General features: G+C 38.5%; 3 protein-coding genes across 3 annotated transcripts; all 3 read left to right on the top strand.

Annotated features, from left to right (window-relative positions):
- Window positions 1-206: 206 nt before the first annotated feature.
- Window positions 207-3669, top strand: LOC121512395 (granzyme E-like). Its single transcript, XM_041791646.1, has 7 exons — window positions 207-286; window positions 1593-1731; window positions 2072-2204; window positions 2281-2508; window positions 2592-2758; window positions 2957-3107; window positions 3540-3669. Exons 1-6 carry the CDS (start codon window positions 229-231, stop codon window positions 3039-3041), a joined length of 810 nt encoding a protein of 269 aa, XP_041647580.1. The 5' UTR covers window positions 207-228; the 3' UTR covers window positions 3042-3107; window positions 3540-3669.
- Window positions 3670-10691: 7022 nt separating this feature from the next.
- On the top strand, window positions 10692-13641 carry LOC121512396 (granzyme B(G,H)-like). The gene is made up of 5 exons (XM_041791647.1): window positions 10692-10769; window positions 12066-12216; window positions 12557-12689; window positions 12766-12993; window positions 13077-13641. The coding sequence occupies exons 1-5, from the start codon at window positions 10712-10714 to the stop codon at window positions 13245-13247; spliced, it is 741 nt and encodes a 246-aa protein (XP_041647581.1). The 5' UTR covers window positions 10692-10711; the 3' UTR covers window positions 13248-13641.
- A 6848-nt stretch (window positions 13642-20489) lies between these two features.
- On the top strand, window positions 20490-22755 carry LOC121512570 (granzyme G-like). The gene is made up of 5 exons (XM_041791896.1): window positions 20490-20615; window positions 21477-21636; window positions 21839-21965; window positions 22057-22278; window positions 22359-22755. Exons 1-5 carry the CDS (start codon window positions 20558-20560, stop codon window positions 22515-22517), a joined length of 726 nt encoding a protein of 241 aa, XP_041647830.1. The 5' UTR covers window positions 20490-20557; the 3' UTR covers window positions 22518-22755.
- Window positions 22756-22966: the final 211 nt, after the last annotated feature.

Below are 22966 nucleotides of genomic sequence, written 5' to 3'. Positions count from 1 at the left end.
ATATTCTAATTATTACCCAGATATTGCCACGTAGCATTTGGTAAGTCGTAAAGAGATTCACTGAAAGTATAAAAATGACAGAGACCTCCCCCTCATGAATGTGGTTAAATGCTACATTGATTTTATCAGCAAGAAAGAAACACACCTCCTTCTGTCAGCTACAAAGATGCATTCAAAGACTGAAAGTGTCATTGATGTGCAAGAACTTCATTAAACTCCAATCTCATCATGCATGCCCACTTCTGTCTGGTAGTCCTGATTCTTGTGCTGGCTCTTGATAGTCAAGGTAAGTGCACTAGCAATTTATTAGCAACATAAATTTGTTGATTTATAAATCCCATTATTGAATGTTGTAAATTTTGTGATTTAAGTACAAGAAAAGAAGGTAATTCCAACAGGCTAGAAGCTATAACACTTACTTTGTTTTCAAGCAAGGGTGTAAATATTCTAAGACAATACACATAAATACACATAAAAATGTTTTTGGGTCATTTGAAAAACACAAAAATGTAAGGGAAAATAATATTTTAATGTGTTTTCTGATAATATTACTTATAATGTGGTTTACGGTATTTCTAGCTTTCTTTAGGTTAGTAAAAAATTCAACTTTTATATTTTAACACGATCCAAGAACGTATACAGACAGTACATTCAGAAAGATCTCAGACCCCATTCGCTTTTTTTTAAATTCTGTTATGTTCCAGCCTGATAGTAGAGTAAAAACAATCTCATTAATCTACACTCCATACCTCACCATGATGAAGTTAAAAAGATTTTTTTCACATTTTTTAGAAATAAAAAACTGAAATATCACATTTACATTATTCTCAAATGGAAGAAGTCTGGCATAACCAGGGCTCTTCCAAGAGCGGGTCACCCAGCCAAATGTAACAATCAGAGTAGAAAGGCCTTAGTAAGAGAGGTGACCAAGAGCCCTATGATCACTTTGACTGAGCTTTAGCGATCATTTGTGGAGATGGGACAAAGTTCCAGAAGGGTAAACATCACTGCAGCCCTATTTTTTTTTTGCAAACTCAAACCTGGCTTATATGTGATAAGCTCACATTGACCGGAGGGCAAGGAGGGTTATCCCTCTGAAACTATGTCCCATCACCACACAGGATCTCTGGAGCTCAGTCAGTGTGGCGTCTCTTACTCGCTCGATCGCTCAGTTTGGCTGAGCGACCGGCTCTTGGTGCAACTGATCTTTTGTAGCCTTCCCCAGATCTGTACTTTGCAGTAATCCTGTCTCTGAGCTCTGCAGGCAGTTCCTTTGACCCCATGGCTAGGTTCTTTCTCTGATATGCATTGTCAGCTATCAGGGCTTCTGGAGAGAGGTGTGTGCCTTTCCAAATCGTGTCCGATTAATTTGAGTTGACACAGGTGGACTCCAGTCACAGTGTAGAAACATCTCGGCAATGTGGAGGAGAAAGAGGAGGAACCTGAGCTAAATTTACAGTGTTTTCACTGTTTTCATGTTGTCATGATGGGGTAGTGAGTTTAGACGAATGTTGAAACACAGTAAGTCTACTTTGGTGAGCACATACATTTCAGTATGTAAACTCAGTATGTCTATTTTATACTTTATGCAGGAATAATCCTTGGACGAAAGGCTGCACCACACAGCAGGCCTTACATGGTGCTTGTTCAGACGTGGGACAGTAAAATGACCCGCGGAAGCTTCCTTCTGAACGAGGACTTTGTCTTGACAGCAGCAAGCTGCCAAGACAGGTCACTTTTCACACATGCTTTATCCAACAAGTAACTCAACTCACACACTTTTAGGGATACCCATGGTACAGCTTTAATAGTCAAAAATATCATTTATGGAAAAATAAAGTTGTGTTTGTATCATGTTGTATATGAATAAGTTAATAAAATAATCTTCATGTTGATTGTTTTGTTTGTTTTTGAGGGTCATAGAGATGCATCAGTATTCATTTCCAGCCAGCTAAAAATGCCACACATTTTCCTTCCTTTGCAAATACATTGCTCTCCATTGGAAAAAAAAAACAAACTAATTAGATTATACCTTTTAGCATAGCCTACTTTGCTTCTTTGTTCTTTCCAGGTCCTACACAGTCCTCTTAGGACTTCACAATTATTATGATCAAAACGGGGTCCAGAAAGTGTCTGTGGAACAAGCGTTCCCACATGAAGACTATAATCCTACTGAATACACACATGACGTAATGCTTCTTAAGGTAAGGAAATCTCTGTACTAAACTCAAATTGATAGTCATGCATTTGAAATATATTTTCATCTCTCTGTCCCAAAAGCTGAGCTCCAAGGTAAAATACAGCGAAACAGTGAAACCCATTCCCCTCGCGGGTGGAGATGACGGCCATCTGCCACAGTCCTGCTCGGTCGCAGGGTGGGGACGAAACGAACCTAACAGCGAACATAATTCTCCCATCCTCATGGAGGTCAATGTCACACTGATTGAAAAGGAGGTGTGTAAAAAGAGGATGGTGTACTGCTCCAAAGTACAACCTGGACCACGAGAGGTACGTACAGTTTGTTACATAACATGAATCAACAAAGTTCTCACATTACTCTTAATCAATGAAAACTGTGTTTGTGTTTTTAGGGAGACTCTGGAGGTCCACTGGTGTGTGAAGGGAAAGCATACGGGGTGGTGTCCGCTGGAGTCCGTGAGGGGGAGAACGGACCACTGCTTTTTTGTACTTACACCAAGATACCTGACTATAAAAGCTGGATTGATGCAACTGTAAAACGTGCTCGGAAAGCTTCTGTGTAAATCATGCTATTTTGATTCACAGTTATTTTTTTAAGTTGATGCTAAATTCACTTGCATATGGAAAAAACAGTGTTTTCACTGTTTTCATGTTGTCATGATGGGGTAGTGAGTTTAGACGAATGTTGAAACACAGTAAGTCTACTTTGGTGAGCACATACATTTCAGTATGTAAACTCAGTATGTCTATTTTATAGTTTATGCAGGAAGAATCATTGGAAAACGAAAGGCTGCGCCACACAGCAGGCCTTACATGGTGCTTGTGGAGATGTGGAACAGTAATAAGATCTGCGGAGGCTTCCTTCTGAACGAAGACTTTGTCATGACAGCAGCACACTGCCGAGACAGGTCACTTTTCACACATGCTTTATCCAACAAGTAACTCAACTCACACACTTTTAGGGATACCCATGGTACAACTTTAACAGTCAAACATATCATTTATGGAAAAATAAAGTTGTCTTTGTATCATGTTGTAAATCCTCAGCTGTTTCAGACATCAAAAATAAGTTAATAAAATAATCCTCATGTTGATTGTTTTGTTTGTTTTTGAGGGTCATAGAGATGCATCAGTATTCATTTTCAGCCAGCTAAAAATGCAACCCATTTTCCTTCTTTTGCAAATACATTGCTCTCCATAGGAAAAAAAGAGAAAAAAAATAAACTAATTAGATTATACCTTTTAGCATAGCCTACTTTGCGTACAGTTTTTTACATAACATGAATCAACAAAGTTCTCACATTACTGTTAATCAATGAAAACTGTGTTTGTGTTTTTAGGGAGACTCTGGAGGTCCACTGGTGTGTGAAGGGAAAGCATACGGGGTGGTGTCCTTCGGAGTCCGTGAGGGGGAGAACGGACCGCTGCTTTTTTGTACTTACACCAAGATACCCGACTATAAAAGCTGGATCGATGCAACTGTAAAAACTGCATGGAAAGCTTCTGTGTAAATCATGCTATTTTGTTTCACAGTTATTTTTTTTTCAGTTGATGCTAAACTCGCTTGCATATGGAAAAAAAGCTTTGAATGACTTAAATGAGCCTGTTTTAAAAGTTTGGTCATCAAATTGAATTTAAATGAGCTGCTTTGCATAAATTGTCAGAAGTGACATGTTATTTTCATGCTTTTTTTTTTTTTTTTTTGCTGGAAGAACCAAGAACTTGACTGCTTAGAGGCCAATCATGAAAACAGATTAATGTGGTTTAAACCAATAAGCCAATTGTTTTGTGTATCCAACAATATTCCACATGAGAACAGTTTATTAAATGACTGATTTGTATATCTTTGTTTCTAACTGGATACAATGAGAACAAAGAAATCTGTTAACTATTTACTATCTTTCAAAAATAAACTGATACTCACTCTGTGTTTAGTTGTCACCTTTGTACTCTTTGAGAATGAGTTAAATTAAAGAAAGGCAACACTGCCTCCTTGTGACACAAATGAAACATTTCATCTGAAAAGCATCCAGCTATAGCTTTCTGATTTAGAAAGCTTTGGACCTTGTAAAGGTCATGTAAATGTGTATTTCTTTTAAATGTATAAGTTCAATCAATCAAACAAACTATTTTGAATATTCTCACATATGCCTTTACAGTCTCTGCATCTAGAAAATGCCTTTTTCTTTTTGCCTGAAATCTGTCTCACTGCTTGTGATGCTGATCTCTTGCTCTGTATGAACACATATTAATGGTGCGGGATCCGTCCCAAAATAGTCTAACAACAAACATTGGAGCAAAAGTGGGAGAGTGATATCAAAGTAAGCTTGAGTTGTTTTGAAATGCCTTCTTAAATGTTATTTCTTGCACACCAACAGGGGTGTAGCTCAGGATGTTGGGCCTCCCATTGCAGCCAGCCAAGCAAAAATATTGATTTTACTCATATTGATGCATTTTTATGTATATTTGAACCATAGTTTCCCTATATTACTGAGTGATATTTTTACTACAGTGCTGAAACTATGTTCATTAACTACAGGCTGAACTTTATGTAATTCTGGACACTCACAAAAAAATCAAGCAAGTCATAAATCTAGGACAAAATTACATGTATTTTCACAGCTCTCTAGCTTGGAGAACCTCATGGATGAGTCTGTTGGATTTGTAGAGAAATTCTGATGAGATTATAAAAAAAAGAAATGTCCTGGTGCTACAAATGCAACAATAGAGGCAGGGATGCAAAAGCTCTCTCAGTCAATTCATATCAGGATTGACGTTAGCAGTCACTAAGGTTAATGCGAAAGATGATCAATCAGGACCACAGGAGAAAATTACGACATATTATTCGTCTTCTAATTCAGATTTACACAGATTGGTTAACTTTATACAACTCAATAATGCTCCAAGCTTGAAAATGCTGAAAGCCTTCAAAGTCAACAACCAGACCATTGTCAGCGCTCACCTCTTTTTGAAAAGAACCTGATTTGAAGCATCTTTCTCCTCTCCTCCAGGCTTTGCTCTCCTGCGTGGCTCTAGGGGTGAACTACATGATTTGGACATTTTTGAAAGGGGTAGCAATTGCACCCTAGTATTTTATTTCACTCTATTTAAAAAAAAAAAAAAACACTGGTCTATTGACCAATACATTTAGTTGCTTTTGATTCAGTAATGACTCTAATTACTAAGAAAAAAAAAATAAAAACATACTTTTTATTCCAGGATTCTTTAGGGCCCATACCTACAGGGACCCCTCCCCAAGCCTTGTGTCATGCCAATGCACAGGTTTGACTTTCTAAAGTGACTGACCTAATTCAACAGTGGTCCATCCAACTGGTGCTAGCCGTCTCACAATTATTGAAATGGGGATCATCTGAGTGAATGTGTCTAAAGCGAATGTAGTATAAAGACACTTTTGTCCTGAAGGTCCAGTCAATGGTTAATCAGTATTCCTAACTACCATTACACCATGAAGACAAAAGAACACTCCAAGCAAGATAGGCAAGGTCCTTGAAAAGTTTGAGTCAGGGGATGGATACAAAAACATTCTAAGACACTGAACATCCCTGTGGTCCAGTTAAATCCATCATAAGTGACTATTTAGGAAGGAGACTTGTGAGAGAGACCACCAACACACCTATGACTACTCTGAAGGAGTTGCAAGCTTCAGCAGCTTAGATGGGAGAGAGTCTGCAAAGAGAAAGCCACTGATGAAGAAAACTCATGAAATCTTGACTAGTGTTCACCAAAAAGCATGTGGGACACTCCATGGTCAAGTGGAAGAAAGTTCTTTGGTCTGATGAGATGAAAATGGGGCTTTTTGGCCATTGGACAAGATGCTATGTTTGTAGCGCCACAAACACGCCATTCCCACTGTGAAGCATGGTGGTGGCAGAATCGTGCTGTGGGGATGCTTCTTGGCAGCAGGACCTGGAAGGTTTTTAAAGGTAGAGGGTAAAATGAATGTGGCAAAATATAGGAAAATCCTGGAGGACAATCTTCTTCAGTCTGCAAGATAACCAGGGCTTAGGAAACAATTTATTTTCCAGCAGGATACAGCCCTGAAGCATACAGTGAAACACAGAAATGGTTTAAAGACAACAAGGTGAATCAATCAATCAAACTTTAATTATATAACTTATATACAAAATAATGTAGCACACTGTGATTTACAATCAAACAAGGAAATAACAGGGAATATGGCCCTACCCCATCCCAGCTAACCCTGTAACCCACCCCTCCACCCCACAATTCAAACACAATGTGACTAAATACATCATAAATAAAAGACACTTTAAGAACAGCAACTTACCGCTTATTCCCCCTTCCTTATGTACATATTCAGTCTGCTGAACCTACAGCATGGACTTCTATGAAGATAACTGATGAAACATGATCAAGTTTGATACAGTGGGGCTTTTAGCAGCATTGTTTCTTGGGTATATTCATTCTGGCAAGTGGCTGATTCCTTTACTGTAAAATCTAGAGACTGGATCAACTCGCCTTCAGCCCCACTACCAGACTGTTTCCCCCCATTATATGGCTTTTTAGCCCTTGCACTGTTAAAACACATTGCGTAGCAACCCCTCTTCCTTCAACAACAGTCTGTAAACATCTGGGAAGTAAGGAGAGCATTTGCTGGAGGAATGTTGTCCCATTCTTGTCTGATGTAAGATTCTGGCTGCTCAACAGTCCTGGGTCTTCTTTGCGGGATTGTTTTGTTTTATGGTGTGCCAAATGTTTTCTAATAGTGAAAGGTCTGGACTGCAGGCAGGTCAGCTGAGCACCTGGACTCTTCTATTGTGAAGCCATGCTGTTGTGGCAGACTAAGTATGTGGTTTTAGAATTGTCTTGCTGTGACATGAAAGGCCTTCCCTGAAAGAGAAGTTGTCTTTATGGGATCATATGTTACTCTTAAACCGCTGTATCCTCTTCAGCTTTGAAAGTGCCTTTCCAGATGTGTAACCAGCCACGCCATAGGGACTAATGCAACCCTTTACCATCAGAGATGCAGGCTTTTGAACAAGCTGGATATTCCATCTCCTCTTTAGTCCACAGGACATGATGTCCAAAAAAAAAAAACGTAGAGATGGATTGTTAAACAGAATCGTGTGTGAATCTGTTTCCATTAAGATGGTGAACCTCTGTTTTCAGAGTCTTTAAAGCGTCATCACAATTTTACAACCAGCTCAGACTAGTTTTCCTTCTTTTCACTTTCACTTTTCACACATGCTTTATCCAAAATGGGAAAGTAACTCAACTCACACACTTTTAGTGATACCTATAAGACAACTTTAACAGTCAAACATATCATTTATGGAAAAATAAAGTTGTGTTTGTATCATGTTGTAAATCCTCAGCTGTTTCAGACATCAAAAATAAGTTAATAAAATAATCTTCATGTTGATTGTTTTGTTTGTTTTTGAGGGTCATAGAGATGCATCAGTATTCATTTTCAGCCAGCTAAAAATGCTACACATTTTCCTTCCTTTGCAAATACATTGCTCTCCATAGGAAAAAACAACAACAAACTAATTAGATTATACCTTTTAGCATAGCCTACTTTGCTTCTTTGTTCTTTCCAGGTCCTACACAGTCCAACTTCACAATTATCATGATCAAAAGGGCATCCAGAATGTGTCTGTGAAACGAGACATCCCACATGAAGACTACAATCCTGAGAAATACACACAACATAATGCTTCTTGAGGTAAGGAAATCTCTGTACTAAACTCAAATTGATAGTCATGCATTTGAAATATATTTTCATCTCTCTGTCCCAAAAGCTGAGCTCCAAGGTAAAATACAGCGAAACAGCGAAACCCATTCCCCTAGCGGGTGGAGATGACAGCCATCTGCCACAGTCTTGCTCGGTCGCAGGGTGGGGACAAAACGACTCTAATAGCAGCGATAGTTCTCCCATCCTCATGGAGGCCAATCTCACAATGATTGAAAAGGATGTGTGTAAGAAGATGATTTGTGAAAGGATGAGTGAGGATGAGTGTAAAATTTTGAAGGTGTACTGCTCCAGTGGAGACACTGGACCACGGCCGGTACGTACAGTTTGTTACAGAACATGAATCAACAAAGTTCTCACATTACTCTTAATCAATGAAAACTGTGTTTGTGTTTTCAGGGAGACTCTGGAGGTCCACTGGTGTGTGATGGGAAAGCATATGGGGTGGTGTCCTTTGGAGACAAAAAGCCGGACAAACCGCTTTTTTGTACTTACACCAAGATACCCGACTATAAAAGCTGGATCGATGCAACTGTAAAACGTGCTCGGAAAGCTTCTGTGTAAATCATGCTATTTTGATTCACAGTTATTTTTTCAGTTGATGCTAAACTCGCTTGCATATGGAAAAAATAGCTTTTAATGACTTAAATGAGCCTGCTTTCAAAGTTTGGTCATCAAATTGAGTTTAAATGAGCTGCTTTGCATAAACTGTCAGAAGTGACATGTTAATTTCATGGTTTTTTTTTCTTTTTTGCTGTATGAACTAATTAATGTGATTAATGTGGTTCAAACCAATAAGCCAACTGTTTTGTGTATCCAACAATATTCCACATGAGAACAGTTTAATAAATGAATTTGTGCTTATCTGTTTCTTACTGGATACAATGAGAAAAAAAATCTGTTTAATATTTACTACCTTTCAAAAATAAACTGATGCTCACTCTGTGTTCAGTCGTCATCTCTGGACTCTTTGAGAATGAGTTAAATTAAAGAAAGGCAGAACTGCCTCCTTGAGACACAAATGAAACATTTCAGCTGAAAAACATCCGGCTGAAGCTTTCTGATTTAGAAAGCTCTGGACCTCGTCAAGGTCATGTAAATGTGTTTTTCTTTTAAAAGTTCAATCAATCAAACAAACTGTTGTATATATTCTCACATATGCCTTTACAGTCTCTGCATCTGCAAATGCCTTTTTCTTTTTGCCTGAAATCCGTCCCACTGCTGGTGATGCTGATCTCTTGCTCTGTATGAACACATAATAATGGTGCGGGGTCCGTCCCAAAATAATAGCGGCAAAAGTTGGAGCAAAAGTGGGAGAGTGATATCAAAGTTATCTTGAGTTGTTTTGAAATGCCTTCTTGAATTTCATTTCTTTTCTCAGGGGGTGTAGCTCAGGATTTTGGGCCCCCACAAAGAAAATTACACAGGACCGCCCTTTGCCAGCCAGCCAAGCAAAAATATTGATTTTACTAATATCTATGCATTTTATGTATTTTTGAACCATAGTTTCCTTATATTACTGAGCAATATTTTTACTACAGTGCTGGAACTATGTTCATTAACTACAGGCTGAACTTTATGTAATTCTGGACACTCCCAAAAAAATCAAGCAAGTCATAAATCTAGGACAAAATCACATCTATTTCTACAGCTTTCTAGCTTGGAGAACCTCATGGATGAGTCTGTTGCATGTGTAGAGAAATTCTGATGGAGATTAAAAAAAAAAGAAAGGTCTTGGTGCTACAAATGCAACAATAGAGACAGGCAGCATTTCTGGATCCTGTTTACATAGGCCTCCACCTTTCATGATAAAGCTTTAACTTGCATTTGTGGATGGCACAGTGAACTGTGTTGATCTATTTTAATTAACTGAATGAATTTGAATTTAGAATTTTAGAAATTGAACAAATTGAAATGAATTGTTTAAAAAAAGGGTGAAGTGTTAAGACGTTAAGATTGGATGTCAATTTTCTCCACAACAGATCCCCCTTGGATTTCACAAGCACCTCAGGGATGTGCCCCACACAGATGCAGCAAACTGCGAGCCTAAATCCTTACGAATGGATTGTTAAACAGAATCGTGTGTGAATCTGTTTCCATTGAGATGGTGAACCTCTGTTTTCAGAGTCTTTAGAGAATCATTACAATATTACAACCAACTCAGACTAGTTTTTCCTTCTTTGTCTTTTTTTTTTTAATATTTTTGTTCCAAGACAAAGTCTTTACAACAGGTTCTTTGCAGATGATATCTGCACATTCATATTCAGGTACTGTGTTTAAAAATGGGCAGCAACAACACAATTCGGTCAGAATGAGGGTAAATTGTTTCACTTTAATGTAAAAATCTGTCTTTGAATGGTGGTTCAGATATGAACTCTTTCAACAAGGCAATACATTGAACCAAGGGGAGGTAATAAACCCAATGAACACTCTCAAAATCACAACACATACTTAGTAAAAACAAAATAAAAGGAGGGTGCAATGTAAAAGCAAGGTACCATGTCCTGAAAGTACATACTGAAGGGATGTTAATAACAATACATCATTTTTACCATATTCTAATTATTACCCAGATATTGCCACGTAGCATTTGGTAAGTCGTACAGAGAATCACTTCAAGTTTGAAATTGACAGAGACCTCCCCCTCATGAATGTGGTTAAATACATTGATTTTATCAGCAAGAAAGAAACACACCTCCTTCTGTCAGCTACAAAGATGCATTCAAAGACTGAAAGTGTCATTGATGTGCAAGAACTTCATTAAACTCCAATCTCATCATGCATGCCCACTTCTGTCTGGTAGTCCTGATTCTTGTGCTGGCTCTTGATAGTCAAGGTAAGTGCACTAGCAATTTATTAGCAACATAAATTTGTTGATTTCTAAATTTTATTATTGAATGTTGTAATTTTTACAATGTAAGAACAACAAAAGAAGGTAATTCCTACAGACTGAAAGCTACAACACTTGCTTTCTTTTCAAGCAAGGGTGTAAATATTCTAAGACATTACACATAAATACACATAAAAATGTTTTTGTGTCATTTGAAAAACACAAAAATGTAAGGGAAAATAATATTTTAATGTGTTTTATGATAATATTACTTAAAATGTGGTTTATTGTCTTTCTAGCTTTCTTTAGGTTAGTAAAAAATTCAACTTTTATATTTTAACACGATCCAAGAACATATACAGACAGTACATTCAGAAAGATCTCAGACCCCATTCGCTTTTTTTTTATTCTGTTATGTTCCAGCCTGATAGTAGAGTAAAAACAATCTCATTGATCTACACTCCGTACCCCATCATGATGAAGTTAAAGAGATTTTTTTTTTTTTTCAAATTTGTTAGAAATAAAAAACTGAAATATCACACTTACATTATTCTCAAAAAGAAGAAGTCTGGCATAACCAGGGCTCTTCCAAGAACGGGTCACCCAGCCAAATGTAACAATCAGAGTAGAAAGGCCTTAGTAAGAGAGGTGACCAAGAGCCCTATGATCACTTTGACTGAGCTTCAGAGATCATTTGTGATGATGGGACAACCACGGGAGGGCAGGGAGGGTTATCCTTCTGGAACTATGTCCCATCACCACACAGGATCTCTGGAGCTCAGTCAGAGTGACGTCTCTTACAAAGGCATCTTCACTTGATCGCTCAGTTTGGCCGGGCGACCGGCTCTTGGAAGAGTCCTGATTTTGCTCGACTTCTTCCATTTGAGATTCATGGAGGCTACTGTGCTCTTGGGAACCTTCAGTGCAACTGATCTTTTGTAGCCTTCTGTACTTTGCAGTAATCCTGTCTCTGAGCTCTGCAGGCAGTTCCTTTGACCCCATGGCTAGGGTCTTTCTCTGATATGCATTGTCAGCTGTCAGGGCTTCTGGAGAGAGTTGTGTGCCTTTCCAAATCATGTCCGATTAATTTGAGTTGACACAGGTGGACTCCAGTCACAGTGTTGAAACATCTCGGCAATGTGGAGGAGAAAGAGGAGGAACCTGAGCTAAATTTACAGTGTTTTCAGTGTTTTCATGTTGTCATGATGGGGTAGTGAATTTAGACGAATGTTGAAACACAGTAAGTCTACTTTGGTGAGCACATACATTTCAGTATGTAAACTCAGTATGTCTATTTTATAGTTTATGCAGGAAGAATCATTGGAGGACGAAAGGCTGCACCACACAGCAGGCCTTACATGGTGCTTGTGCAGACGTGGGACAGTAAAATGACCTGCGGAGGCTTCCTTCTGAACGAGGACTTTGTCATGACAGCAGCACACTGCCAAGACAGGTGACTTTTCACACATGCTTTATCCAACAAGTAACTCAACTCACACACTTTTAGTGATACCTATAAGACAACTTTAACAGTCAAACATATCATTTATGGAAAAATAAAGTTGTCTTTGTATCATGTTGTATATGAATAAGTTAATAAAATAATCTTCATGTTGATTGTTTTGTTTGTTTTTGAGGGTCATAGAGATGCATCAGTATTCATTTCCAGCCAGCTAAAAATGCCACACATTTTCCTTCCTTTGCAAATACATTGCTCTCCATAGGAAAAAAAAAACAAACTAATTAGATTATACCTTTTAGCATAGCCTACTTTGCTTCTTTGTTCTTTCCAGGTCCTACACAGTCCTCTTAGGACTTCACAATTTTCATGAGCAAAACGGGGTCCAGAAAGTGTCAGTGGAACAAGCGTTCCCACATAAAGACTACAATCCTACTGAATACACACATGACGTAATGCTTCTTAAGGTAAGGAAATCTCTGTACTAAACTCAAATTGATAGTCATGCATTTGAAATATATTTTCATCTCTCTGTCCCAAAAGCTGAGCTCCGAGGTGAAATACAGTGAAATGGTGAAACCCATTCCCCTCGCGGGTGGAGATGACGGCCATCTGCCACAGTCCTGCTCGGTCGCAGGGTGGGGACGAAACGAACCTAACAGCGAACATAATTCTCCCATCCTCATGGAGGTCAATGTCACACTGATTGAAAAGGAGGTGTGTAAAAAGAGGATGGTGTACTGCTCCAAAGTACAACCTGGACCACGAGAGGTACGTACAGTTTGTTACATAACATGAATCAACAAAGTTCTCACATTACTCTTAATCAATGAAAACTGTGTTTGTGTTTTTAGGGAGACTCTGGAGGTCCACTGGTGTGTGAAGGGAAAGCATACGGGGTGGTGTCCGCTGGAGTCCGTGAGGGGGAGAACGGACCACTGCTTTTTTGTACTTACACCAAGATACCTGACTATAAAAGCTGGATCGATGCAACTGTAAAACGTGCTCGGAAAGCTTCTGTGTAAATCATGCTATTTTGATTCACAGTTATTTTTTCAGTTGATGCTAAACTCGCTTGCATATGGAAAAAAAGCTTTAATGACTTAAATGAGCCTGCTTTCAAAGTTTGGTCATCAAATTGAATTTAAATGAGCTGCCTTGCATAAATTGTCAGAAGTGACATGTTATTTTTTTATTTTTTTATTTTTTTTGCTGGAAGAACCAAGAACTTGACTGCTTAGAGGCCAATCATGAAAACAGATTAATGTGGTTTAAACCAATAAGCCAACTGTTTTGTGTATCCAACAATATTCCACATGAGAACAGTTTATTAAATGACTGATTTGTGCATATCGGTTTCTAACTGGATACAATGAGAAAAAAAATCTGTTTAATATTTACTATCTTTCAAAAATAAACTGATGCTCACTCTGTGTTTAGTTGTCACCTTTGTATTCTTTGAGAATGAGTTAAATTAAAGAAAGGCAACACTGCCTCCTTGTGACACAAATGAAACATTGCAGCTAAAAAGCATTCAGCTGCAGCTTTCTGATTTAGAAAGCTTTGGACCTTGTCAAGGTCATGTAAATGTGTTTTTCTTTTAAATGTATAAGTTCAATCAAACAAACTATTTTGAATATTCGTACATATGCCTTTACAGTCTCTGCATCTGCAAATGCCTTTTTCTTTTTGCCTGAAATCTGTCCCACTGCTGGTGATGCTGATCTCTTGCTCTGTATGAACACATAATAATGGTGCGGGGTCCTTCCCAAAATAATCTAGCAGCAAACGCTGGAAGCAAAAGTGGGAGTGTAATATCAGAGTTAGCTTGAGTTGTTTGAAATGCCTTCTTAAATGTTATTTTTGGCACACCAACAGTGATGTAGCTCAGGATTTTAGAATCAGGTGCGGCCAATCAACCTCAGCACTCACAGAGGGGAAGGGAGCCTCAAGGATAGCACAGTGAAGTTAGACACCAAAACCACGACAGCGGAACAGGAAATTGCCACAATTAAACCAAAATAAAACCCAGAGAAATGAAAACCACCACAGCTAATGCCTATGTTCCACTTTCTAAAGTGACTGACCTAATTCTACAGAGGTCCAGCCAGGTGCTAGCTGTCTCACAATTATTGAAATGGGGATCATCTGAGTGTAGTGAATGTGTCTAAACCGACTGTAGTATGAAGACACTTTTGTCTTGAAGGTCCAGTCACTGGTTAATCAGTATTCCTGGCTACCATTACACCATGAAGACAAAAGAACACTCCAAGCAACAGAGGCAAGGTCATTGAAAAGTTTGAGTCAGGGGATGGACACAAAAACATTCGAAGACACTGAACATCCCTGTGGTCCAGTTAAATCCATCATAAAGAAATGGAAGGAATATGGCACATGTGTAAATCAGCCTTGATCAGGCTGATCAGACCTTCCTCACAAACGGAGTGACTATTTAAGAAGGAGACTAGTGAGAGAGACCACCAGCACACCTATGACTACTCTGAGGGAGTTACAAGCTTCAGCAGCTGAGATGAGAGAGAGTCTGCAAAGAGAAAATCACTCTTGAAGAAAACTCATGAAATCTTGACTAGAGTTCACCAAAAGGCATGTGGGAGACTCCATGGTCAAGTGGAGGAAAGTTCTTTGGTCTGATGAGATGAAAATGGGGCTTTTTGGCCATCGGACAAGACGCTATGTTTGTAGCACCACAAACACGCCATCCCCACTGTGAAGCATGGTGGTGGTAGCATTGTGCTGTGAGGATGCTTCTTGGCAGCAGGCCCTGGAAGGTTTTTAAAGGTAGAGGGTAAAATGAATGTGGCAAAATATAGGAAAATCCTGGAGGACAATCTTCTTCAGTCTGCAAGATAACTACGGCTTAGGAGACAATTTATTATTCAGCAAGATAATGACCTGAAGCATATAATGAAAATACATCATAAATAAAAGACACTATAAGGACAGGAACTTATGCCTTATTCCCCCTTCTTTATGTACATATTCAGTCTGCTGAACCTACAGCATGGACTTTTATGAAGATAAACTGATGAAACATATGATCAAGTTTGATACAGTGGGGCTTATCTCGGGTATATTCATTCTGGCAAGTGGCAGATTCCTTTACTGTTAAATCTAGAGACTGGATCAACTCACCTTCAGCCCCACTGCCAGACTGTTTCCCCCCATTGTATGGCTTTTTTACTGTTGCACTGTTAAAACACATGCAATTGTTTGCATATAGACAGTATGTCTATATTCTGTCTTTCCCTTCAAAGCCACTGACATTTCTCTCATAAAACAGCAGTTATCTGCTCATATGTGAGTAAAAAGATCATAGTGACTAATTGAAAGTTTGGCCACTTTTATCATGCTCCATATATGGTTTTTCAGACTTTTTCTCACATAATATTTATTTGTTTTTCTACTTTTGCATCATCTATGTGATCTGCAACAGGAGTGCACTCTCCATTTCAACAATAAATCCAGTGAGGTCCCTCAGTACAGCCTCCTGCTGTGTTTATTGGTAGTTTGGCATGTAAGGTAGGAGGTGAGACGACTGTGTTTGCTTCTGTAATTTTTTCTTTCTAGTGCTCCATCTGTAGCTGCTGCTCAATCTTTAGAGAATCTAAATCTTGACTATAATTCTGATATCAAAATAGAAATTAAATAAAGCTAGAAAGAGTATATCAAAATACTTTTCTTTTTATTGCAACAAAAGCTTGAGAAACACTGACTAATAGTTGTTGTTTTTGCATTTAGAAGTACTGTTCACTAAGTCTGGATCAACTCACACTCTTCTTCTTCATACAATATGCTTAATAAGTGTGGTGACAAGTGTTGAAGGTGTTAATATGAGTGTGCAATCTTGTTTCCTATGGGTCTTTACAAAAGCCTGCAAAAATAAGATAAAATCTTAAACTTGCTGCTTCTCAGCTCAAGCAGAGGATGTGGTTAGAGAACAGCCTCGACCTGCTAGAGATTCCAAAGATAAAAAATGTAAAGATTTAAAGGTCTCTAATAGGAGGAAAGGTTGAGATGTAAGTTTAAATTAATTTGGACAAGAAGGCATTCATAAGAACTTAAGCGTACATTTCAGCACATATTGCACACAGGACAACAAAACAGAGACCAACTGGCAGCTGGTATAGTAGTGATATGTTAATAACTGAGGACCCCTTCAGTGACTAAGGCCCTCTGCATTTATTATACTCCATATCATTCAACAGGTCTGCTGAGCATTAAACCCAACTCAAAAGCCTAAGAGTGGGCTTTGGAACCCTTTCCAGAGACTGATAGATGTCCATTTCTTTTTTCCCCTTTTCTATTTAAGTCTTGATCATCAGGTCTGGCAGTAATCAGGTCTGGGTGTGAGAAGTAGCACTATAAGCTTCGCAAAAATGTTAATCAGAGGTAATTTATGATTAAACAAGGAGGGGCAATTACTTATCTCAAATAGGGCCAGGTAGTTTTGGAGGTCTTTTTTGCATGTTTTAGGTGTGCCTGAGACCTGGTGTGTTGCTATTTACACTACAAATTTTAATCTTCTTCTAAACCAGACTGACACCCACTGATTTCTCTTTTTCAGTTGTGCCCTCAAATACAAAAAATTAAAAAGAAACAGAGTACTGTGTGAAATATACTGATGACAAACTCAAGCATAAAAAATCAATTTTTGATTATGTAACTGGGAGATATTTTAGATATTACACGTATTTAAGGCCCTATTTTTGTCTCTTTCTATCTTAAAATCAATGTTTGTGATGTTTGAATGTGGATTAAAATGACTATAAGGATATTTTTGACCTTAGATCAAACCACTTGCTAAGCTGGAGTTTTTGCAGTGCAGAATTGCGTACTTCATGATATTGTGCTGACGCAGGCTTGTAGCTGGAAGTGGTTGGGGGGTGAGCCAAACACCTCCCCAGTCTGCCCCAGCTTATTCAGCTTCCTGTTGCTTTCCTCAGTAGCTAATCTGTGAACCACTATCATCTCACTTTATCCCTATCTTTTCTTTTAATCATAATGAGTTCTGCGAAACAGTTTTCTTGATGTCAGTAACAGAGCAGTTTCATGCAACAAAATGTTCATCATGACTCATGTTGGGTCATGTGATTAAACTCATCGAGAAAGCAACTAAAACATGAGTTGAAGCTTCTGACAGAACATCCATCTAAGTCAGCCTGTCTTTTTTTTGCAAAGAGTGTGTTGATAAAACAACAATCTCAAGTCCAAGGTGGTATTGTATGATGACTAGCTAACATCTAATTTCTAACTTTAAGTCTGCAAAGAAATGAAGACCCACTCTCTCTTATCATTAATTTCTAATGTGCAAAAACCTCCAAGACTTCCTTCATAAAAGAGAACAATATTTTCTAAACTAAGCACCAAAAGTAAGGCAATTTGTGTTTGGTATATAAGTTTTTTATTGTTGTAGCAATGCGTCTTGGCAAAAAACATCTCATACCATTGGAAAGCCTGTTTATTACCCTTTTGAATGGTGCCACATTTGTAAGGAACATGCATTTGTGGGATGAGCAGCAGAGCTGCGTATGTGGGTTATGCCCATGAAAAATGTGCCAAATCTCCTCTGCCAATGCCAAACACCTTACTGTGCTGTAGCTATTGATTTTTTTGAGCTTCTGGTACCCCCAAGTGCTGACAACCAGGTGCCAATCTGGATTATCAGCACCTGCAAGCATGGGCCCTGCTACAGTGGTCAGTAGGTGTCTGCTCTAAGAATTGGCATGCTACGTTTAACTGATTTGGATAGGCCCCATGCGATAGGGCAACTTCAAGCTGGTGTTTCACAAAACCAAGTTGCAGCCTTATTTTGAGGGAACCCTAGTACCGCCTCTAAACTGCAGGCCAAGTTCTATATAATGGGGGATGTCAGAGACAGGCTGCAAAGGGGGTGTCCCTAGAAGACGACAACCCAAGAAGACTGTTTCCTCACCCTGTCAGCATTTAGGTACAGTAGGTTGTCTTCTACAGATTTGCAGTAAAAGTTTGCAGGATGGTATGGCTGACGGCTCTCTGCCTGGACAATCTGGAACAGACTTTATGCAGCAAGTCTCATAGGCCTGCCAGGAGGCCTGCCATGACTGCCCTTCAACGTCAGGCCCGTTTGCACTGGTGTCAGCAGCACATGCACTGGAACCTGAACATGTGGAGGAACGTTATGTTCCGTGATGAGCCCAAAGGTCAAAGGTCAAAGTGTGGAGAAGACATGGAGAATGCTATACTGAGTGCTGCACCATTTTTTGGTAGAGGCAGGCGGTGTGACGTTGTAGGGGGGCATCTCCTTAAAACAACGCTTGTCATCACTGGAGGAAATCTCAATGCAGAGAGATATTTGGACGTGGAGAGGATGGAATGGTCTGCCAGCAGTACTGACCTCAACCCCACTGAACACTTGTGGGATCAACTTGCTGTTTGTGCCAGAGTGACCAACACAACCACACTGGCTGACCAGCAACAAATGGTGGTTGAAGAATGGGATATGATCCCACAACTTTATGTGACCAGTGACCAGCATGAAGAGGAGGTGTCAGGCTGTTGTGGCAGTGTACGGTTCTTCCACAAGCTACTGAGGCTCCTCTTTGTTAAACTAATACACTGTTAAATTGTTTCTTTAGACTTAAATCCACAAAACAAGAGTCATTGACAGAAGCTGTGTGGAATTGGCAGAAAAGATTTGGCAATTGTTTTATCTTTTCAATCTGCAATAAAATTCTAAAGATGTAAAACAAAGTAACGCTTTTTCCTCTATGATCATTACTGGAACTATCATCTGAATGCACAACCAAAGGATACTTCACAAAAATATGTTTGATTATTTTTCTTATAAAAGTGCATTTTATTTATCCTTCAATGTCTATTTTGTGATAACATTTTTAGTTTGAGGACCAGTTTTCAGTAAAATACTACCTTTATTTTCCATCCCCAGCTATTGTTACCGTTGTGCTGTTACTGCTACACTGTAGGATGAAGAATGGTGTCTGGAATCATTTCTTTATTATGCAGATGACTCCACTAGATAGTCCACTATAGACAGCTCACTATAACAAACAGGGAGAAGGACTTGAGTTTGTGATCTCCAAGATCACAGACTGTTCATTTGACACTTTGTCTGAGTCAGCACAGGAGTGCTTAATTTGTCGAAAAAACATATTTCTAGTTTGAGATTGAAGTATTTTCTATTCAACTTATTCACAAAGTCAGGCAGTTACACTCATGGCCCATTGCTAACATTACAAACTAAGCAACATGTTAAATAAAACAGAGAAAAAGGTCATATGTGTAAAACCTGGTACATCATTATGCAAAAACCTGTTTAGGAAGAAGATCCGTGAACAGGGACTCACTTTAGATTTGTTAGCTTTAGCTAAAGCTAGCATAGCTATCCTACCTACATAATGGCTGTTATCAAATAAGCCAATGTAGATAAATAAACTTTATAAATGTGGGCTGTAGAATATATAGCTAAAGTAGCTAACAAAATAACATAACTATTTAGTTTGCAAAGCAGAGATGTATGGACTGCAACCACACCCCTCTCAAAAAGTCACAAAACTTAATTTTTTTGTAACAGCATGTTTAGTTTAGTAGTTCTCAGTGATGGTCTACTGTTTTCAATCGCCAGCCATTGTCATAGATATCTGTGAGCCATTGCTGCTACACTTTTCAATATGCAACAGTGATGACGTCAATGTCTGTGGTAGAAGTGGTTTCTAAAGTAATTTATCTTATTATACAGATGACTCCACTATGTAGTCCACTGTAGACAGCCTACTATGTAGAATAGGGAGTAGGAAACGAGTGTGTGATTTCGGACACAACCCTGGTCAGGAAGTTTTAACAACAATGCTGTAAATTAATAATCATCACATAATTATTCAGCTATGGGTATCAGTGTACACGCAGTGTTTTGTGTGAGTGCCAGTGAGTCAAATCACAGAAGTTTATCTCAGCCTGCAAACCAGGGAAGAGTGAGCTTAAATTAAAAAGCCTGCTAAAGTGTGCAGCACAGAAGGGAAATCAAGAACCCACTCAGCTACCTGCAACGGAAAACTGAGGCAGCAATGAAGAACAGCTAAACAAGGCCAAGGACCACCTCTAGGCCTCTAAGGTCATAACAACCTGTTCTGAGAAAACCTAACTTCTGATTTTCTCTGAAGGAAATGGAAAAATATTCGTAAATAAGGTTCAAGCCACATCCTTTGTAGAAATTGCACAAACACTTCCTCTTCTCTCTAATAGAAGGAAGTATTAAAGGCCATATGCATCAGTGATGTTTACCACTGCTCTGCAGAAGTCTGGCTGAACTGATCCCACCATGACTACCAACAGCAAACTGATGATTCTGATGCTTGTACTGACTCTCAGTGGTCAAGGTATGTTTGCTTTCTGATGCATTATAAACTTTAGAGATAATGCAGGGTTATTACTGGATGTTTATTTCACTGAACATGAGAGAATACTTTTTTCAGCATGCTAGAAAAAAATTTAATTGAAAATTTTGCCAGTATGTTAAAAAGAATAAAGAGTCATAAAAATATGTACAAAAGAAAAACATGAGTTCACACATCTACATGATAAAGTTTTTTTTAATTCATATATATCTATATATATATTAAATAGCCTTATTCTTTGTCATACAAAATTATAAATATATTGCTAACATGGATCTGAATCATATTACAGATTACATACACAGATATTTAGCGTAATTAATAAACCTAAATTTGTTGCTGGTTTGTTCTTCCATCAAAAATATGAGTTCATGTCAGATACTGTCATCCTTTTGAAAATGTATGCATTTACACAGATAAAATAAGTACTTTGATATATAATACATACAAAGTACAATATAAAATGCACGGACAACATCTATTAATTTACACTTTTACACAAAGCTACATTATTTTAAATTTTAATTAAGTTTTGTAATCTAAGATAAGTTTCAGAATGAACGAATGGTGGTGATAGTTTACACCTTTTTCAACACTGAACCACAGTTTTTACCAGACTTTTTAACATGGCTTATGCTCTGACATTCCTTAGCGTCTCATTCAGTCTACAAATACAAAGACATTCCCTCCTTATATGCACACAAAGTTATGAAATTAAATGATACCCCTAAATTATAGAACCCTTCCCATCTAATGGACAAGTTTTTGCATTTTTTGAATGGAAATGAGAGCAGAATATTTATCTTTCTTTGGCCAGCTGACTTTAATGCATTTTTTGCTCAGGTCATACAGGGAAAATCTTTGGTGGTCAACCGGTTCCACCCCAAAGCAGGCCCTACATGGTGCTGGTGAAGAACCAGCTGCAGGGTGGAAACAAAACATACTGTGGAGGCTTCCTTCTGAGGGAAGACTTCGTCATGACTGCTGCACATTGCCTAGCGAAGTAAGTAACACTGTTTAAGACAAGCAAGGCTAACAAGCTAACTCTTATTTCCTTAACGAATTTTTTGTGCAAATAGTAACGCAAGCTAATTCATAAAGATGAAAAATTATGGAGCAGACAAGAAATATTTGTGTTTTTATTAAAGGATCAAAAATGATGATGCAAAGACTTCTGTTTAGTGTTTTTTTTTTCTTTATTCCAGCTCTCACGAGGTCTTCCTGGGATTTACTAATTACAGTCACAGTAAAGTGCACATTCACGTTGAAAGCACATTTCCACGTAAAGACTTCAACACAACTGCCAAAACAAATGACTTAATGCTGCTCAAGGTACAAAAAGTGTTCTATTTCAGCTTTTAATATTTCTCTGGAAATAACTCTTTTACTTCTTACGTCCAACTTCCTCTCCCTCATCTTCCAGTTGAGCTCCAATGCAAAATTCACCCCCAGTATCAGGCCCATCGCCCTGGCTGGTGAAGACGACGGCTCTTTGCCCAGTTCCTGCTCAGTCTCCGGCTGGGGAAGAACAAACTACAACAGTAAAGGTCTGTCCCGTGTTCTCATGGAAGTCAACGTCACTCTAGTTGAGAACTGTCCAAAAGAAAACTCGTACTGCTCTGAGGGGCTGGACGGACCAGGAGAAGTATGTTAAATTCTAACTTTGTAAAACGAATGGAGATTAATTCACTGCTGACTTGAATGTAATGTTCTGTGTGTTCACAGGGAGACTCTGGTGGTCCGTTGGTCTGTGAGGATGGGAGGGCGTATGGGGTGGTGTCCGCCGGTAAAAAAACAACATCTGGGGACCTTGTCCACAGTTACACTAAGATTTCTGACTACAGTAGCTGGATCGATGCGATTATGAATCCTGAACAGCCCTAAATCTTGACTGATCTGTCATTGCATTGAAATATTTCTCTTTCTGTATAAAGCCTAGTTCATCTTTGTTCCACTTTTGTCCTGTTCCATAAGCAAATCGCTTCATTTACTCTTTTATCCTATCTATTTTCAGCATAAACTGTAGCTCTTTGTTTAATTGAACTCTTGCATTTAATAAAATCAACAACAAAGACAACACTGCCATCTAGTGAATAAAGAGCGTCACTGCATCACAAAGAGATTCAGTCTTCTCTTGATTTTTTGCATGAAACAAATTAAGCCTGTGTTTGGAGTTTTATAGACACTATGATTGTATTCTGACCCATAACTTGATGGATTTTATATGACAAATCACACATTTTCTTCATATATTGTTACGCTGTTTAGAAACTAAATAAAATAACCACTTCGTCAGGGCTACACACAGGGTTTAAAAAATACCTGGCCTAAAA

The sequence above is a fragment of the Cheilinus undulatus genome, linkage group 7 (assembly GCF_018320785.1).
Source record: "Cheilinus undulatus linkage group 7, ASM1832078v1, whole genome shotgun sequence".
Taxonomy (NCBI): Eukaryota; Metazoa; Chordata; class Actinopteri; order Labriformes; family Labridae; genus Cheilinus; species Cheilinus undulatus.
This window is presented reverse-complemented; position numbering and strand designations above follow the sequence as displayed.

Bases quoted from the DNA above. Each gene is read 5' to 3' on its own strand.
- LOC121512396 (XM_041791647.1), top strand. From the start codon at position 10,712: ATGCATGCCCACTTCTGTCTGGTAGTCCTGATTCTTGTGCTGGCTCTT. The intron at 10,770-12,065 runs GTAAGTGCACTA...TCTATTTTATAG, and splicing joins GCTGGCTCTTGATAGTCAAG to TTTATGCAGGAAGAATCATT. The intron at 12,217-12,556 runs GTGACTTTTCAC...TGTTCTTTCCAG, and splicing joins GCAGCACACTGCCAAGACAG to GTCCTACACAGTCCTCTTAG.
- LOC121512395 (XM_041791646.1), top strand. From the start codon at position 229: ATGCATGCCCACTTCTGTCTGGTAGTCCTGATTCTTGTGCTGGCTCTT. The intron at 2,205-2,280 runs GTAAGGAAATCT...CTGTCCCAAAAG, and splicing joins ATGACGTAATGCTTCTTAAG to CTGAGCTCCAAGGTAAAATA. The intron at 2,759-2,956 runs GTAAATCATGCT...TCTATTTTATAG, and splicing joins CGTGCTCGGAAAGCTTCTGT to TTTATGCAGGAAGAATCATT.
- LOC121512570 (XM_041791896.1), top strand. From the start codon at position 20,558: ATGACTACCAACAGCAAACTGATGATTCTGATGCTTGTACTGACTCTC. The intron at 20,616-21,476 runs GTATGTTTGCTT...TTTTTTGCTCAG, and splicing joins ACTGACTCTCAGTGGTCAAG to GTCATACAGGGAAAATCTTT. The intron at 22,279-22,358 runs GTATGTTAAATT...GTGTGTTCACAG, and splicing joins GGCTGGACGGACCAGGAGAA to GGAGACTCTGGTGGTCCGTT.